This window comes from Heloderma suspectum, chromosome 4, assembly GCF_057233095.1.
Source record: "Heloderma suspectum isolate Gila_16-S chromosome 4, 16-S_ref, whole genome shotgun sequence".
Taxonomy (NCBI): Eukaryota; Metazoa; Chordata; class Lepidosauria; order Squamata; family Helodermatidae; genus Heloderma; species Heloderma suspectum.
Window position 1 is genome coordinate 207,025,004 of NC_139461.1, and position 20,209 is coordinate 207,045,212.

At 39.0% G+C, this 20,209-nt stretch overlaps 1 protein-coding gene across 4 annotated transcripts in view; it reads right to left on the bottom strand.

The window, feature by feature from the left end:
- ADGRL2 (adhesion G protein-coupled receptor L2) overlaps positions 1-20,209 on the bottom strand; it is a 250,269-nt gene that overhangs the window by 102,473 nt on the left and 127,587 nt on the right. For all 4 annotated transcript variants that reach the window (XM_084852117.1, XM_084852116.1, XM_084852115.1 and 1 more), the window contains exon 3: positions 9,081-9,294. In XM_084852117.1, coding sequence (XP_084708243.1) covers positions 9,081-9,294 — 214 coding nt within the window. The remainder of the gene's footprint in view (positions 1-9,080; positions 9,295-20,209) is intronic.

Consider the following 20,209-nt stretch of genomic DNA (forward strand, 5'->3'; position numbering starts at 1 on the left):
CATCAGCCACAGTGGTGTCTGAGTATAATTACCATCTGGAAAGTTTGTAATGCTTCCAGGTATAACACTTCCTCTGAAAATGTGTCTTTTCACTCTTGCAACTCAAGGGAGCTTCATCTTGGAGGAAGGGGCAGCGTAGGTTGCTTCTCTGAATGTGTTCTGCTAGAATTTGCATACTCAATCCACAATGAACAGCCAATTTGTGCTCAAAATCAATCAATCTTTGGCAACCCTATGATTCTATGTGTATGAATAGGTCCTTTGGTCCCCCCCTCTTCTCAGACAAGCAAGTTAAGTAGCAAATGAGGGGATCTGCTGGACCACCTCTTATCAGCTCCCAGCTAACCTTTAATCAAGTTGGAAATATTCATAATCTAATCCTTTTATCAAATTGCCTACCATTGCAAGAGCTTCATGTGTTTGCACAATTAAAAACCCCACGTTTGATAGACATAATGCTGCATTACATTGGATGCAAATCCTTTCCTATTGAAAATAAGCGCTGGGTTGACAGCAGGAAGTGGCAGATAAGAAAGCAACAAGGCATTGCTGATGGCATTCATGATAACTGAATGCTAACTCATATGCATTTAGTCTTCCAGCATATTACCCAAAGTGCTCTTTAAAAAGTAGGACTACACTGAGGGATCGTTACGTTGTATCTCAGTCACAAAGGCAAAGAAATTATCTAAGAATGCTAAGTATATAGAGTAAGAGGCAGTTTTTCAACCTATCTGTGATTCTGGCAGTGGAATAATGGACTTGGAAGGCTGATATATTTGAAATGAGAAATCACCTACAGATCTGGAAGCGTATTTGTTGCACTGAGTTCACCACCTGAAAGTTAACATCACACGTGCATTTAAGCGATAGGTTTTTTTGAATAAGAGAAAAATGAACCCAGCCTGCTTCACAGTTGCATTTATATAAACAGTTCCTAACATAAGCCCTAGGTTTGAGGACAGCAGTTTGATTTATGCTGAAACAATAGCTTTGCAAAACTTGTAAAATACCTAGATTAAAGACATGTTCAACATCATTACCCTCTTTACCCAGAAATCACAGCAAGAAAGCAATACTGCAAGTGCTGAAGAGCAAGGTTAAAGATAAGACTTGCACCACCTGCCACTAATAAAAGTAATATGGATGTTTTTATGCTTACAGTGTATACATCTCAGTTAGATAAAATATATCTTAGATCACTTCCCCCCATCTCCCCCATTAGCAATAAGAAGAATAAGGCTGCAATCATATACACACTTACTTGGAAGAAAATGCCATTGAAGTCAACAGGACTGAGTAGATATGTATAGGATTGCAGTATAAGGCATCTAATGAGATAAGGTTCCCACTGCAATAGGATTATTTATTACACTTCATAACGGTCTGTAATGTTCAGACGATAGATCGGTAGCATTATCATGTTACCAAAAAAAATGACATTGGGGGCTTATAGGTGGGGGTTTGTATTTTTTTAAATGCCCAACTGATGTTTCGGTAGCAAGATAAAAATATTACACGGAGTAAAGCATTCAGTCTATGTTACAATCTTAGACTGCATTAACTTCATAGCAGCAACTTGCTTTATAGGCTCAGTTCATCATGACCTATAAAATGTTAGGCAGAAATGCTTTAAATATCTGCTAACACCATGTGCAGGCCTGGCAGTACAAGACGGTGTGCTATGAAGCAGCAAAGACAGTACTGTTCTGAGAAACTAGCACATACTCTTATGTCACTGATATAAACAGGGTAAGCATGTTAAATAATGTATAACACAGGCAAAGTCTTTATATACAACTGGAAGTCTGGCTGGGTCTATTTTAGTTCCCTTTCCCATTATATTCAAATAGAATTACCCAAATACAGATACACCCATTTTCAAACTTGGGGTTCACATGCAGAAAAATTAAGGACCGTCCTCCAGTTTGTGCCTATAATGAATGTTCTGTTTTATATTGATATGGGTATTATATAAGTCTGGAATTATTTAGGCCTTTTTGAGTAATGATGGCCAATTTATCAGGTAATTAGCTGTGACTTCATTAATGGAGGAAGAACAGATGCACCATAACATGCTATTGTTCTTATCCTTGACCCTTAAGTTCTCGCATTTCAGCAGTTTCAGTAATGAAAAATGCCATTAGAACATCTGACTAATTCAAGAGTGGATGGGTTGCAAAAATGAAGAAAAAAAAATCTATGAAGCTAAATTTTAAAACGAAGTCACTTTTTCATATCCTACTACAAAGGCCTAACAGAGACCAAAAGGTCAGGATAATACTTTTATTGTAACCAAAAGATAATTTTTGGGTCACGGTGGTAACCTTTATGAACACAGTTTGAGACTGTACAGCAAAGTCACATTCTAACAATTATGGCTTCGTATTCAATTCAATTAGTTTGTAATAATCACTTTCTTAGGAACCATTTGTATTCAACCTTTTTGTAATTATTTAAACCTTTTTGCTTATTGCCTAATGTCTAACCTAAAAGTTCCCTTCACTGACTTAGGGTGCAAATCCTATCGGCATAGGCAGCCGCCCCCGAACTCAGAAGCGACCGCCTATCCAATATAGGGCAGAAGCGTGGAGCGGATCATCCCCTCTGCGCTTCAGCCACCCTGCATTTACAGCTAGACAGCCAATTTCGGCTATCTACCTGTGGGATCTCGGAGCGTGGGAAATGGCAGCCAGACAACAAGTAGGATGTGTCGTACCAGCATTTCTGACTTCCCCACCCTGACACGCTCCCGAGAACACCCCATTTTTGCCTCTCCACGCTCCTCTTCCAAGTGCGGGGCCATTCCACGCTGCCTACGAAGCAGCGTGGGAGGAGGTGGAGGTCAGTTCTCAGGGAACTGCTGACTAGCAGCCATAGGATTGTACCCTTAAAGGTCTAACTATGCTTCCGTCATTTTAATCTGTACTCCCATATAGGTTCTCATCCTCCTGTCATTTTTTAAAGTGTCAGTCCTGTTTACTACGTGATATTCAACAGATTTCCTATAGAGCAATGAACCTTAACAGAAAGCTTTAATTGCCTCACATAGGAAACCACATTACTATTAATTCCACAGCAACCGTATAATATATAAACTATTGCTTAGCAAACTCTAGAGCAATTAGACCCCTCAGCTATTTGGCTAACTCTGCTTCATGATACCCAGTGCAGTTAATTATATTTTTTGATGTTAATAGTCTCTGTCAGTTTCAAGCATAAATCCTCTTTGATGAATATTTAAATTATATTTGAATAAAAATAATCTTGGTTACACTTCCTATTCAGCAGTCATCATAGCTTAATAAAGGTCTCTTCAGGAAAGGGCTGAGATAAATGGCTCTGTAGTCCCTACTACAGGAACCCTACATCCACTTTACATCTGATTTAGTGGCTACAGTGACCAGTATCATAATATAATTAGCTATGCTGTGATGTGAGAGAATGGTCTCCCGTACAATTATGTTATTGCTTGTATAAATAATGGCATTGTTGTAAGCTCATTGTATGTCCATTTTGTATAATAAGTACAATGGGACTTAAATCAAGTCCAGTAGGACTGCCAGGGAGAAAGAAGGGTACATCTTGATAAGGGGGGGGGGGGAATAGCCCCTTTAAGTGTTAATTCTGCAATTTCAGGTGACAGCCTCAAATTTTTCAGCTACGTTGAGGGGGGCTGTGGGGACAGCAGGAATTAGATTTGCTCTGGGGCTAATATGTTCTCTCTGTTCTCACAGAACCTAACCTACAACCTAAAGTTCTCTTTTCAAAGAGATTTTTATTAGACTCAATAGTGATTCATACAACCTTTACATGTGTGTCTCACCACTTATTTTCAATCAACGCAGATGTCTTTCATCAGCATGTGTGTGGTCATTTGAAAGCTCTGGCATGGACAGAAAATGCAATTCACTACACCAGAATGGAGCATTAGGCAGGATAGAAAATATATGGCTAGCAATCTACCTTTGGGCCATCCAAGTCAAAGCTCAAATCAGTATTATCAAAATGCTATATGAAAGAAGCTCTATTAAAGTGCAGGCAACTCTCATGTGTCAAATTCTTAAGGATAAAACTTTGTCAACCCAATTGCTGCCAAGAGAAGATTATTAATGTCATGATTTGCAGTCTACAAGTTTATTTATTCATCCCTCCTTTAAGTATTAGGTTACCTCCTATTTACCTACTTGAAATAGAGTAGTAGAAAACTGTTGCGATTTTTAAAAAAATCTGCTTGATTACATATCAGATTTAATCTCAAAATTTAGCCCAACTGCAACAGAACACATCAAAAGCGTGGATTAAAATACCAGTGACATCTGGCTTATTTTGTGTACTTTTAGTTCAATGCAGGTTTTTTTTTCTGTTAAAGAATCAAATGGACTATCATTGAACTAATATTTTTAAAAGATTCTGAAGTAAAAGAATGGTTTTCCTATAGTAAAATTCCTTTTAAATCTGGGCTAAATATTACTCCAAATTGAAAGAATCTCTGTTAAATAAGAGGATTGCCTCCCCACCATCTAATCATTCTTCACTAGCAAAAATATCATTGTACATAATTTTCCCATTTTGGCATGTATTAATAATTCTGTGCCATTAACAACACAATCCTGTCTACTGTAAGTCCCACTGTGTTCATAGCATAGCAGCCTAAGAGTTTGACCTATGGGATAACATTGCATTCTGGTGAGAAATGATGAGATGTAGTTGCTATGAGCTACAAATTATAAAGTAGTAGCCTTAGATAAGCCACTCTCAATCTCAGCTCTGACCTACCTTGCAGAGTTGTTGTTGAGGGTAACAACAAATTCAAATCAAATGTTATCGTTCAACCAAAAGGGTAATTAACAGTACTAATAAAAGAAAAGATAATGCATGTGAAGAGCATTAAACACTAAAGTGCTGCATAAATGCTAACTGCGATTCAGTATTATTCAGGTAAATGTGATAATTCAGTCAACTCTCGGTTCTTCCATTTCTTTCCTTTGTGACTAAAGTGAATTCACAAAATGTAGCCAGTGTTAAAAACTGTTCTTAAATAGGAAGAACTTCTCAAACACCCATCTGACTACAAATTTACTCTTTGAGATGAGTGTGCAGAAAGAATGCCTATGTCTGTGAGTCCACTTTGATGTGAGCTGAAGCCAGCTCTAAATAAAGGAATGTCTAAGAGACAGTGTCTGGCTCTGATAATCATGTACAGTAGAGGTTTGTCAAGTATCTTTCAGATTCTGGTACTGAAAGCCAATGATGTGCCAAAGGAAAAGAAGGACCTGATATTTGAGATTAGTCATTTACAATGACAGCTTTGACGCACATTCATTCAGGGAATGCAGTCGTCCAAACTGGTATCTGATACGTGACAATCAATACAATCACTTTTGGGGCATAGACAGAGCACCAAGTATCCAAAGAGCCGAGTGAAAAAGAAATACAGAAATGCAGGTTGCAGTTGACTATATGACACCTTTCACACAGAACAGCTCTTCAAAAATGGTGGATACCTCACTCTGCAGAAGGGGCAGCTACTGTATTGACATGAATGATTTTAAAGCAGAAAAGCTTCCATTCCTAAGCCTGGAAGACCCCCACCCCTAATGGGTGGCTTCATTATCAATAACACAGTGCCTTCTCTGGATCAGAAAGCTGGAGAAAAAGCATTTAAAACCCATGTTAAGACATACAATTTTAATGCTGTATCGTAGGACACTTTTACACAAACAGTTTTGGGGTGCTGTCAGAAGGCATATTTGGTAAGATTCTGCAAAATGATTCTCAGCAGGGGGCACTGTAATGAAGTAATGTAGCAGGGAAACCATTTTCTCAAATTGGTCTAGGCTTTCAGCCCATGCAGACCTGAGGCTTAAGAGACCAAAGCAATCCAGGATGATGAGATTAATCAGATAACATGGGTGATTTCCCCACCCAACTGTCCAAGGCTGTGGGCTGTAGTGAAAGACTTTCCTTTATTCATTATGGTTTGAAAGAAGAGGGGCAGCCTTGTTTTCACTTGAAAGGGAGCTCATCTGATATTCCTGCACTTCTTTTTTTCTTCTTTTTTTGAGACCTGACAAGCAAGGGAATACATGTAATGCTCACAGGATGGGATCTGATCAGAAAGGTAATTTATTTTTGTTTTTCAGCCATGCATCACTCATGTTGACAAAGGGAATTAAAAACATCATTTGTCAGAAGGCACTTGATTGCTGAAGAACATCTCCATTTCCTGTCCCTTCCTTCCCTCAAATAAATGGTCTTTTTAGTCATCATACATTTTAAGACAACAAAAAGGAGGTCTCAAATTAAGAGTCTATGAATTTTAAATAGCCTGCTCGCTCACCTACAGATAGAAAGGTCAGGAGCGTAATGCAAGTAAACAACCCGTGTACTGCTTTGACTTCAGTGCAGCTGTGTCCTGTGAAAGATGAATAAGTGACACAACATGGGGGACAGAAGCACTGCCATTTGAAAATGTGGTGTGGTGTGAAGTCATTTACTTGCACGCTACATCTAATGAACTAGAATCAGTACACTAACTCAAACTATGCACTTTAAGGCTGAGTCTTTCATTTGTTAGGGAACACATTTAAAAAAATATATCCATGTTATAATGTTGAGCAAATTTAAAAGAAGTGTTGCCCATGTGGCTTTCTCTGCCAGTGTCATTTTAGGGAACCAAACTTCCAGATCACGATTAGATGATGATGAGAACGATAATAGATGTTTACAGCTGATATCGTTTAGTGTACAGCCACACGAAACGATATCAGCTGATATTGAAATGGGGTCTTTCCTTAAGAACAGATTATAGACAGAAATCATATTACATACTTGCAGGTAATTGTTATTGTTCAGTGATGGAGCCCTACATGTGCAATGGAGTGTATTTGCTGGCTGTCTCAAGGGGAAGAGTTTGTAAGCTCATTAAACTCTATTTCACACAGATGACAATAGGAGTCCTGTGCACATGCCATGCTCTGAACCACAATCAGAACAAGAAACACAATCTAGCCAAAACTGAGCACTGCTAAGTCCCAATGGTTTCATCTGAAGACGTTTAAGAACATGGTTAATTCTACCATTTAAATAAATGTGACCTAAAAGTGTTTTAAATCTGACTGAATTGTCTTTCCCTAAATTATGCAGGCATTGAAGGAAATTGACTGGAATATTTTCATTTCACACAAGTGTTGGGAAGTGGGTGGAAGGAAAACATTCTACATCTAACTAGAAGCCTAAAGTGGAATGAAAATAAGCAAGCAGAGACAGATACACTGTTATTAAATAGAAGCCTATCACCTATCAATAAATGTGCACATGAGTTTTTGTTGCTGAGTGAAGATATAGCTAATTAGAATTCAGAAGCTCTGAAAAGTAGACCCAGCAGGTTATATTAAGGCATAATGCTAATAAACTCTGGTTCAGCATTATACAAACAAATCTCAGCCTCACCTTCTCCCACTTGCCCTGTCCTTTTCTAGCACAGCTATACAATCAGATGCTTTTATTTTCATGTTCAATTAACCACAGTTTAGTGTCACATCTGAACCTTAACCTTTGGTTAATCTTGACTTGTTGTTGTTGTTCAGTCGTTAAGTCGTGTCCGACTCTTCGTGACCCCATGGACCATAGCACGCCAGGCCTTCCTGTCTGCCGCTCTCTCCCGGAGTGTGCTCAAGTTCATATTCATTGCATCGGTGATGCTATCTAACCATCAATCTTGACTATGGTTTATTAAAAAACAATTTTAAAAAAATTTCATAAACCATGGTTTGATGTTGGCTTGTTTTGGTAAACCACAGTTAAGACTTAACACAGTCTGTCCAGATTTAAACATAATGCTGAACTGACGTTAGTTAAAAAAAGGAAGCCAAAGCTTCTATCTCTTTGCAGCTATGCTGGAAGAGGAAGCACACAAGTCCAAAGCTCATTCACGTAACGATAAATAATAGTTTTGTGTTATGTCAGAATGTAGCTGTTGAAGTGCTCATTAACAATTTCTGGCTGTCATTGTATTGATTTTATAAAATTTTTCTGGCTTTTAATTGCAGTGCAGTTTAACTACAGGAAGCAACACTACAGAACTGATTATTAATGATCTAATGGTACTGCCATCTATTGATTGATTGATTTTCTGCAATTTAAATTATATGCCTTATTTGAATCTGCCATTTTCCACACATTTTTACCCCCCCCAACTGTGAAATTAAGGCAAAATATTTTTTGCCATAAAAGCTTTAACATACTGAAATTTCAGTTCCGTATTTGACCAGCTCCACTCATTATCACTGCTGTATTAGGATCTAACCCAGTGTCTTGAAATCTGAATTAAAGCAAAATGTAGCTTTTCAAAACACATGGAGATAGGTTTAATACATTCTTCCACAGTGGTCATAGAGATTGACCACTCTGGGGCCAATTTATAAAAATAGTTAAGGATTTCTAATCTGTACTCAAAAAGGGAGGAAAAAACCCCTAGTGGGATGGCTTTAGGTCTGCCTGATGCCATCCCATGCCGTTTCAAGCACTGTTCGTAAGAATTTATAAATAGTGATAAAGGTTAAGCACTGGCAAGATGTGTTTTAAGAGCAGCTACTCTCACAGTGTAATCCTATGGATGTCTACTCAGAAGTAAGTCCCAATGAGCTCAATGGGAGTCTCAGGTAAATATATATAGCATTACAGCCTCAATGTATTTGCTTAGTATGAATATTTAGAAACTACTTAAACAGGCAGCAGAAAACCTCTGAGTAGGTGTTTGACCTCCCAAATGACAAGAATACAGCAACATTTCAAATGGATTAAAAAATTTTCTGACTCCTTGTAGTCACCTTTTTGATTTCTCGCTTTTACACAGAGGAACTTAAAGAAGAAGAAGCTCAAACAGTCTTGCTAGTGGCTTTCTTTTAGCTTTTCTACATAAAAATGATAAGAATATATGAATATTTTTTTCCAGGGGATGGGGGAAAACTCCACTGGAAAATGCATTGGATCTTTACTAAGATGTGTAAACTCAGTTAATTCTATCTCAAATGAATTCCTTTTCTGTAGTTTGCTGTAGTTGGCATTTCTTTTACCTTTGTGTCATAATTTTGTAGGCATCAGGGAGGAAACATTCTGTGTTCTCCATCTGGAAAGGGTCAGCATCACAAATCTTGTCATCTGTCCGTCCATAATTAGCACTCTCTATCATAATGACATCACTTCCTGGACACCGAAGATCAATGGAGTAGCCTTCACAGGACAGTTCTCTCCTTACTAAACCAAACGGTAATGCTGCTCGACTGAAACCTAAAAAAGAAATTAGAAAACATATTAAATAATAAAATTACTACTATTCATATGGGGGGGGAGTTGAACTCTTAAGATCCACAGCATCTGTACTCATGGGAGCATTTTTCTAGGTACACTATTCATGGAAATATTTACTGCCCAGTAATTCATACTGGATTCATCTATGTATGAATTACGTGGAATTATGCAGAAGGATTACATGGGGAAACTAATCTAATTCATACCATTCCCAAGTAATGTTTAAAAGTAACCACTATTCGGAACACATCAACAAATAAACACATGGTTGGAGTTCATGATTTTTAAACAAGTTACAAACTTCAGAGCCTAGAGGAAATGGCCAAGAGAAAATAGGATCTATACAAGTCAAATTCTGCATGGACAATGAATGGAATTTTCACATTAACTATGGACTGGCGGCTAAGTGGCTGGGTCATTTTTTGGCCAGCTAGTTTACAACTATGCTTTCAACCACGAACCATGCTTAACTAGCTCTACTTTGTGTCGCAACTCATTTAATTATTTTCAACAGATGTTTATGGTTGGCTTTCTTCATCCTTGGGACTGGGTCAGTCTTTGAATTGACTTTATTTTAAAACTGAGTGCTGTGCAAAAAGTCCTCTATTTATTTTCCCTGCCCTTCTCCCCCTCCCCCAGCTTACTATCAAACCTACAACAGTCTGCAATGTTTATATAGTAAGCCCTCACACAGCTTTCCTTACCCCCTGCCTCAAAACAACAGAGAAGCAGGACACCTACCTGTGAAAAAAACAATAAAATGTAACAGGCTTAATAAACTCTGTAACATAAAACCAAAGTGTGCCTTAATCCTTCTCCAGTTTCTTTTCTCCTTTCATCTCGGATTACTTGTGCCTACGTATGAATATTTTGCTCAAACTCTCATATCCATTTCTTCCCTTTGAAAATAAGTTTCCTTCTGAAAAGTATTATTAATTTTATTAATGTAAGCTTTTCCCCCCTTTCAAAAGTGGTTGCTACCATGGACATTGCTTCCTGACAGAACTTTCAACAGCAGTCCTGTTTTATTTTGCATAACTACTTCTGATTTTTTTTTAACCAACTACAGGGACAAATTTCCTTCTGACACTGATTGGAGGTAAATGTATGACCAGCAGAGAAACTAACAAAGAGAAACTATCAAAGGGCCTGAAATTATTACTGAATTTTAAAGAAATGCATATAAACCTAAAAAGCACAAATAAAGGATTTGTTCTCATGAACTCTCAATTAAAGATTAATTTCTCCTTAAGAATATTTAACGTTTTCTTCTGTTTGCATGCCTCTTTGTGTTTCGATGATATTCTGCTTTTTAAACTTACATGTGCCTTATGCAAAATGTTCATGAAATCACTATAAATTATAATGGAAATGTAAAAGAAACAAGGTTAGAATGACAAATAATAAATGATGGACATACTTTGCATAATACTTTAATATTATGTTCAGAGGAGACACTTCTTCTTTGGGAAGAGTCAGCAGTATCCGAGTATTCTGCAAGACCCTTGGGATGTGTAAAATATATACAGCAAGAGGGTTGCTCTGGGGGCAGCAGGCAGGTCTTATTTGCCTTCTGCTTCCAGAGGTGGTTACTGGCAAGAGCCTAAGTTCTGCAGCTTGTATTTTTCGGACAAGGACAATCCTGGACCATGAAACACAACGAAGAAAAGTGCTCTGAGCATACACAGAACAAATCTTCCTCATTGCTAAATATCCACAGCACTTCTGTTCTTGGTTTCACCTGCGGCAGCTGGAGGTTTCAATCAACTCACCGGTCCTGCTGCCCTAAGCTCAAGCAAACCTTTGCTTAATGACCACACATGCTGAAGTCAACCTCAGGAGTACCATTTTCCCATACACACAACTGACTCAGCATGTGGCAATGTGACTGGAGGTTCGCATGGGCTGACTTAAACCCACAACTGGCATAGGCTGAAACAGTTATAAAAATAGGCCTTAAGTCAGGGGAACTCAAGTAAAGAGAACAGGATAGCCTGGACCAACTAGGAAAAAAGATCACAACAATACATCCATATGCTATTTCTCTTTATATTTCTGGATTGCTGAGGGGGAGGGGGAGATGAACACACCCTCCAAAAAAAAAAACACCACTAGGTTTTTTCCCATGTATTTCATACAATCCTCACAACAACCCTGTGGGGCAAGTTACACGGAGGGATTTTTAACCTTCGTGCATTGTAGTGAATCCCTAAACAGAGCTTGTGACTTGCTCAAAAAAGCCACTTTATGGCCCAGCAAGGATTTGAAGCTGAGCCTCCCATGTTAAGAGCCCAGCACAATTTATTGCACCACAATGGTTCTTTTCAAGAGATATAACAAAGGCCAAGGAATGGTGATAAGATGATCTTCACCTATGAAGTTCATAGAACACAGAGGCAGCATCTGATAAAGAAGTGGACAGGGGCTGTGTGACTGGGTAGGGTGCAGAGTTACTGGAAAGAGAAACTGACACGAAACACATACAGAATGCAATACAAAAATAAGATATGGCCGGGGGGGGGGGAGGCGGGGGGGGGGAGCCAGAGCAAAAAAATGTAATAATTTGGAAATCATGATATATGATATATATATATGAGTGACTAAACAGTCATTCAAGAAGTAGTGGAAAGGGATGAGATCTAGCTAATTCTAGGTCTTTCCTACAATGAAGACTCTAAGGCTGCAAACCTATGCATGCTTACTTGTAAGTCCCACTGAACTTTATGGGACCTATTTCAAAGGATTGCTCTGTAAAAGTTGCTCCTTTTGATGGTGTCACTCTGGCCATGTAGATGTAAATTGGTAACTTTACACAATCTACAGTGGGCTGTATTTTTGTTGTTGCATAAAATCTTGGTGTTCCCCAACATTTTCACTCTTGCAGTCTCTCTGCGTGGCCCACCCCTCTTGATGCTATTAGTTGATCTGCTGCAACTTCAGTGTTTTGCTTAACATTTGTATAGTGTGTTCAAGTCCTCAAAGCACTTTGCACACATTATCTAGTTGCAATTCTTAAAACAACCTTGTACAGTAAGTCAGTATTATCTTCCATATCGCAGATGCTGGAACTGAGGCTGAGAGCGAGTGGTTTGTCTAAGGCCACCAAGTGATTCATTGGAGAGCCAAGATCTGAACTAGGGAGTTTGTGATTCATAGCCGCTAAGCTGCACCAGCCCTCTGATGTCAAAAAGGCACCAAGAAGACTTTGGCAACATGGCTGAATATTAAGAGGACACTGAACCCTTAGAACTTGACCTCTAAGACCTATGGGAAACTTTGGTAAATTAAAATGCTATATCTATATCCATTAGGCATGGACTATTCAATGAGATATACATACACACAAACAAACAAGAATATGTACTAATTATTATTTACAGCAAAAGGCATATCCCTGGGTTCTATGGCTGTGAAGGACCAGTGTGAAGAAAGTGTTACACAACGCCATCATTTAGATTTTTCCTGCACTTTCCCAACAGTTTGGGAGAGGAGGTGTGAGACAACGACGTTGCTTTCATGCTTGCATACCTATCACTGTGGTGCAAAACAAAAAGACAGAACTTAATTCTCAGCGCTTGTCTACTTTCCTTCATTGTTAATGGAGGGGCAATGGGCTACAGGGGGAAAGTGGGTAGACAGTGCTTTCTTAACTGTACTACCCTTTAACTTAGATCACTGCCTGTATTTTATATCTGAGTAGTTCTCTAAAACTAATGGTCAGGTTAAGGTCTGATCAATTCCCAAGGAAGACGCAGCTCTTTTTTTCTGCAAGCAAGGTGCCACATTTCAGAGAAACAATCTATGGAAAATGACACAGAGAATACAGAAGCAGGGGAGATCCCTCTATGAAACCTTCACCATATCACCACAACCATTAAAATATGCAAAAAATAATAACCACCTATAAATGAAAAGCCTTTCAGTGAGGCAATGTGATCTTTATTTTTAGCCTTATTTTTTCCTACCAACAAAGGCAAAAATAAGCATTTCAAGAAGCAGAGTGTAATTCAATCCATCTTGCAACCCTGACAATAATAATAATAAAAAAAGGACTGGTAGGAGGCTCTGTGAGCGAAAAATCAATATTGCAGCTTTGTGCCGTGCAAATGTGAATACTGCCAAATAGCAGTGCTTAGGGTAAAATGAACTGTTTTGCTGCATTTTATTCTCTCTCTGAACAAATGATTTTGAAAAGACAGCTTTTTGGGGGGAGCTATAAAATGTCAAGCAACAACTCCCAGCGCTTTAGGCGAATGATTGGAATAAATACCTCCTGGCAACAGGTGCAGTGACTTAGAACTGAAATATTATTCGCATATAGGAGATAACTCCCAGTAAACAGATGTGTTGCTCCACAATGGAGATTGGGAAGCCCAATGCCTGGATACTGTTCCTAGCTTCTGCATCTTTCCAAAACTGCTTTGGATGTTAGCAGTCAGCTCAGGCAAAACACATTTCTGTCACTAACACGTTTATATGTAAAACCCGCCATTAATATTTTGAACACTGTGCTTTACTAATGAATCTATCATTCAAAAACAACGCTGCAGTGCTACACGCAATCCTACTTCAATAAAGTTATTGAGATGATGTTTGTGAAGTGCGTTTAACACTGGAAATGAGAGATATAAACGTCAACATTAGACTGCAGTGTAAAACAAACCAAATATTTCTAGTGTTTTTCAATTCTTTCAAAGCTAGTTAGATCATGGGTGCATTGCTTGTCGAGATGGCTGGATAGCATCACCGATTTGGTGAATATGGACTTGAGCACACTCCGGGAGAGGGCGCAGGACAGGAAGGCCTGGCGTGCTATGGTCCATGGGGTCACGAAGAGTCGGACACGACTGAACGACTGAACAACAACAGCATTGCTTGTCATGTGTAAGAACTAGAGAAACTGATGGTCTGCTAATTGTCCAGGACAATCAGATGCGACTTCTAGAACAAATGAAACTTCAGCAAAATAACCCTATACACAGTTACCTGGGTGTAAGCCCCATTAAATTCAATACAGCTTACTTCTGAGTAGACACACCTCTGATTGTGATGTAAGTCAGGCAAGAGCCTACTATACTCAAACCACATGTTGCTTTAAAGACATAGCAAGCAGCCATTTTTTTTTTACTCTAGAGAAAGTAGAGTGGTCCCAATCGAGATTAGAACCCAAGCATGGGGGCTGGGGGGGTTAAAAGCCCCCCTGCCATGATCCTGATCCAAATCAGCACTTCTGTACCTGAAATTTATATTGCCAAAAAGCCATCCATTAGATTCAAGAGATAACTATTTGGCAATATAGATTGCAGGTGCAGGAGAACTTATTTGGATTGGGACCATAGCGGAGGGGGGAGTTTTAAAGTCCCCCAACCCCCATGCTTAAGGGCCAATCTGGATTTGGGGACCCTACACTTAGTCTGGAGTAAAAAAACCCCAAAACTTAGCTTCTTGCTACTTTAAAGCAACGTGCGGCTTTTGTCCTCAGATTACAGAATATGCTGCCTCTTATTCATCTACATTCTATTTATGTTAATAAAATCTCTTGTCCAAAACCAAAAGAGGAAAAACGCATTTAATAAGGAAACAAAATGGTGAGCACTAAACATATAAACAGGTTTCATGGTAAACATACATTCTTGAGCATCCTTTTCTCTTTTAAAAAGTTTGTATGTGTTACATTTCATCCAATAAAATAAACCAGCTTTCTCCCCCCCCCCCCCCCTGAACTCATACTTGGAATTGCTGGAAATTCTTCATTAAAAGATGCTGATAGCAGATTATTACTTTGTGCTGTAGATAATTTTTTCTGCACAACCTTTTTTTATTTAATAAGAGTATGTCCATTGAGGAAGGGAAAAGCCGCTATGAAAAACTGCTCTTCTACAGTAGAGTTAAAATGAGCTTCATGATCAGTTAAAATTGTTCTTAGAGGTTTAGCAAACTACCATGCTTTGTTCTTTTTTTACCATCCCTAGTCTTTGCCTTAGCTAGTTATTTTGCTGCACTAAAGACATGGCTTGGATTTAAGGAAAACAATAATTGCCATTAATCAAAGTATAAAGATGATAATAACAGCTTATGCCCTCAACCATTTAAACTGCAAATAGTTATCACAGAACTTTCACCTTTGGGTTTTCTCCAATCAGAGTCACATAAAAGTGTCTATGCTGTGTCACACTACCATTAATATTGCTTACTGTTAACAGTAAGGAACCTTAGGGTAAAGCATAAATCACCAAGCACCACTTTTCTAGAAATATGACATTAGTCCAAAGGACAGTATGTGTGTTATTGAAAGTAGCATGAATACACACACACACACACACACACACATCTCTCAACATAAATACATATTTCTGCCACAAATGATTTTTTAAAAATATTGTATTATTTTTGCTCTCACAGAAAAGACTACATTGTAAAGATCACTTTCCCCCCATGTAGAATGTTTACAGTTGTCTTTTTGACAATCTTCTGATATCATGAAATATGATGACACAGGTTGTAGCAATGCATGTTGGGCAATGTTTCAGTGCTTCTTGTTAAATAAACGTGGTGCTGTTTGAAAAGGATCACATTACCAAACAACAAAACGAGCAGCAGAGAAAGAAATACAAAACTTATCTCTCACCCAAAGGATATGAAAATGCAGCTCTTAGATACTCTGGGCCTGTGGGAGCATTTGGAATTTTGACAGTGCTGTGGGCACTCCCACAAAATGGCTGCCATGGTGGGCATCACTGGTCACAAAACACCCGTATCTCAGAAGGAAAACTGGTGAGGCTACAAGAAAAAGTAATTTACCCAAGAATCTGAATACGCGGTAGGGAGTGGGGAGGTCTGAGCCACTCTTTTGAACCTATGGTTTTCTGCTCACAACACCCATTTCACAGATGGCAAACTGATGAGGCTCAACAACAAATAACTTTGCCAAGAAACTTGAGTATAAGGCTGAGATAAGTTCTGAGCCCCAAATGCCAAATTACATATTTGGCCCCACAAGCACAACAAAGTACCCATATCACAAATGATGCTCAGAGATAAAGTGCACACCCACATGCAGGCAAAACTTCCACCCAGACCACTCAACCCCCCCCCCAACAAAACACATACACACCACACACAAAACCCACAAGGAAAACACACACACACACACACACACACACACACACCCAGACCCCAGGCAAAACATACTTCACTCCACACCAAAACAAACAACAAAGAAACCAGATAACACACAACCCCACACCAAAAACAAAACAAAACAGGCCACACACATAGCACAGATAAAACACCCCTCTCACTCCTTGACATCAAGCTCCCCGCAAATGCTCCCCCACCCCACTCTATCCTCCCAAGACGCTCCTCCCACATTACCTAGTCCTCCAGGAGGCTCCCCACGATCTCTAGCTTACTTTTTCTTTTTTCTGGGCTGCTGGGCGTCCTTCAAAATGAGGCACTAGCTGGAGGCATCTGCCATTTTTATTTTCTAAAAATGCCTCTGGGGCCCATGTAGAGCCTGGAGGCATTCTTGGAAATAAAGATGGTGCTGGAGGCTGGCCTGTTGCTTTGCAACTCACCAGCATCCCAGTTTTTTCCTCTAGTTAAAACATCTTAAAAACTAACACTTAAAAAATCAGAAGTGGCAGGAAGCCTGACAGATATGAAGGGAGGTGTCCACAGGCAGCATGTTGGAGACCTTAGTCTTACCATTTCAGTTCTAGTTTCAGAACAATGGGCTTGGGTGGGAAAAGAACCAACAAGGGCCAATGGAAGATACACACTTGTGTTGGCCCCAAGGATGCAAATTCATAGATGGGCTCTGCTAAATTGTACCCCTGCCAACTATTAAAGCCCTTAGGGGATGCCATCTATACCATACCAAAAGCCCTCAACACTTTTTGCTAGCTGAGCATGGTAAATTGTACTTCTAGCTCAGCTCATTAACAGTTAATGAAAATCCCCTGAAACTAGCACTAATTATAGATCTGAAGGAAGACAAAAACGTTAGCAAGTTATGTCTTTTAAAATAATATATTGGAACAGTATCAGCTTGATTCTCAATATAGTTAAGCAAATTACTTAGGATTTAAGATTATTTAAATCAATCAACTTCAGTGGGGTTAAATTGCAGCCTTGCTGGTTTTGTGAATCAAGGTGCAATAGTTTCTGTTACCACTAAAAGACTTCAAATGAACACAGCTCAGCTCTCATTTTTTTAAAATTCACTGGGAAAAATAGAAACAGTTGGCATAAAACACACATGATAGCGGCTTATGGTACTGACATGGTTGAGAATAAGATGAAACTTTAGTGTCCTAAGGCTTGGGGGCGCAGGGGGTGGTGCCAAGTGGAACGCTGGGATAAATACATAAATATGATGTTATAACTCACATCAACAGTGTCATATCCCTTCTGCAGTGTGTGAATGTGAGGGAATCTGTGCATGTTTATGTTTATGCATAATACACACACACACACAGAGCAGACATCTCTCTGTCTCTGTCTCTCTCTGACACACACACACATTATATGTGAGCAGATCTACAAATCATGATATAATCCTCTGAACATGCTTATCCAGCCAAGTTATACATGTTCTGCCAAGTGGCCGCAATCCAGAAAGCGCACATATGCTCATTGCGGCTTTCACCTTGTATTTTTTGGCATAGAATATCACCTTGCACATGCCTAAATGGGCTCTCTGGATCATGGCTAGTGAGGGTGACCAAGCAATTGCAAGTTAGATCATAATTCAACACAGGGTTACAGATGTTTTTAAGTCCTACTGAATTCAACTGTATGGCAACATGTAGAAGTGTGAGCTGGGATTTAGCATCTCAAAAAGTGAGTTTCAGGGCATTTGTCAGTTGGCCTTTGAGAGCTTATGCGCCTTTCCTCCTTTCACAAGAGCTTTCTGAGCGTGCTACTTGTCAGGAAGGAAAAGCTTCTGAGTTCAGAAAATTTTTAGGAGGACTGAGACAAGGAAGCGCATAGTACAAAGAAAGGAAGACTTTTTTTGGTATCATAAATCATGTGTCAACAGAATTTCCTGCTGCATTGCATTCCCTTAACAGAAGTTTGTAGTGGAACAAAAACAAAACCCACACATTTCAGGGTTTTTTTTATTGTTGTTTATCAAGTATAATTACTTGATAAACACTTTAATTTTTGGATTCTCATGCCGACCCTGTTGGCATGAAAGTCTGACCAACCACAAGTATGATAAAGCAAAGGGAAAAAAAGAGAGAAAACCACAACAAAAGTCTCTCTCTAAGCAAGATTCAAAAAGCTACTGCTGAGTTCATAAACTAACAAAGAAAAATGCCTTTGTTCCCAGGCTTTATAAACCAGCTTGGCAACACAACCCTCTGAATCATGAATGTGCATTCTTTTTTCTTTTCTTTTTTTTAAATGGAGATTGATTCTGTGGGACAATGAATGTGAATGAAAAATAATCTCCCTATAGAAAACCAAATAGCATACTGGCTATAGCACATTATGACTTCTATATAATCAGAATATTGTTGGACCCTAAATACATCACCAGAAACAAAATTCTATTGATTTCAAGCTGGAATTTGTTTACTGCTTTTATTATTCTGGGATTCTTACTGGATTTTAACCGGTTTTAACTGGATTTTAACAGTTTTACATTGTTATTGGGTGACATATAAATGGTGTTACCCAATACATAAATAAGCTTACTGAATCTGCAATCCTATGCATACTTACCTGTGAGTAAGCCTCACTTAATTCAATAGGAGTTTCTGCTGATTAGTCATGTATAGGATTGCACCGTTAGTACATTTGTCTCCTCCCGTACTGACCTGCACTACACATTAAAATCACTTGCCAATGCCCTTTTCCAGCTACCTTTCGTATCAGAGGTGAGGTATGTTTCAACTAGAGAAAGGGCTTTTTCATCAGGGGCATCCCAATTGTGAAATGTTCTCTCTACGGAGGTTCACCTGACACTAACTTGGTTATATTTTAAGTACCAGGCAAAAACCTTTTCTACTCAACCAGGCATTTTAAACATCTTGTTATTTTAACTTCTGTCTCTAATGCATGCTTTATCTGTCACTTTTATATGTTTAGGTTTGTAATGTTGTTTGGCATTTTGTAGTTAGTTGTTGATTGTTGAAAACTCTCTATTGGGGCGGCGGGGGGGGAGGAAATATAAGATGGTACAAAAACGTTTTAAAGAGGAGGGAAAAAAATCTTAAATGAGGGTAGTGCAGCCAACAGGCAATGCAGCAGTTTGTTGCCCTTGCGAGCCATAGGATACTACCGTAATTGATACTCAGGTAAGCTACTTGATTAGAGATCAAATTGCCAACATTCGCTGGATCATGGAGAAAGCAAGAGAATTCCAGAAAAACGTCTATTTCTGTTTCATGGACTATGCTAAAGCCTTTGATTGTGTGGATCACAACAAACTGTGGCAAATTCTTTAAGAGATGGGAGTACCAGACCACCTTACTTGTCTCCTGAGAAACCTGTACGAGGGTCAAGAAGCAACAGTCAGAACCAGACATGGAACAACCGATTGGTTCAAAATTGGGAAAGGAGTACGACAAGGCTGTATATTGTCACCCTGCTTACTTAATTTATATGCAGAGTACATCATGAGAAACGCTGGGTTGGATGAATCACAGGTCAGAATTAAGATTGCCGGGAGAATTATCAACAACCTCAGATACGCAGACAATACCACCCTAATGGCAGAAAGTGAAGAGGATCTAAAGAGCCTCTTGTTGAGGGTGAAAGTGGAGAGTGCAAAAGCTGGTTTGAAACTCAACATTAAAAAAACTAAAATCATGGCATCTGGCCCCATCACTTCCTGGCATATAGAAGAGGAAGAAATGGAAGCAGTGACAGATTTTATTTTCTT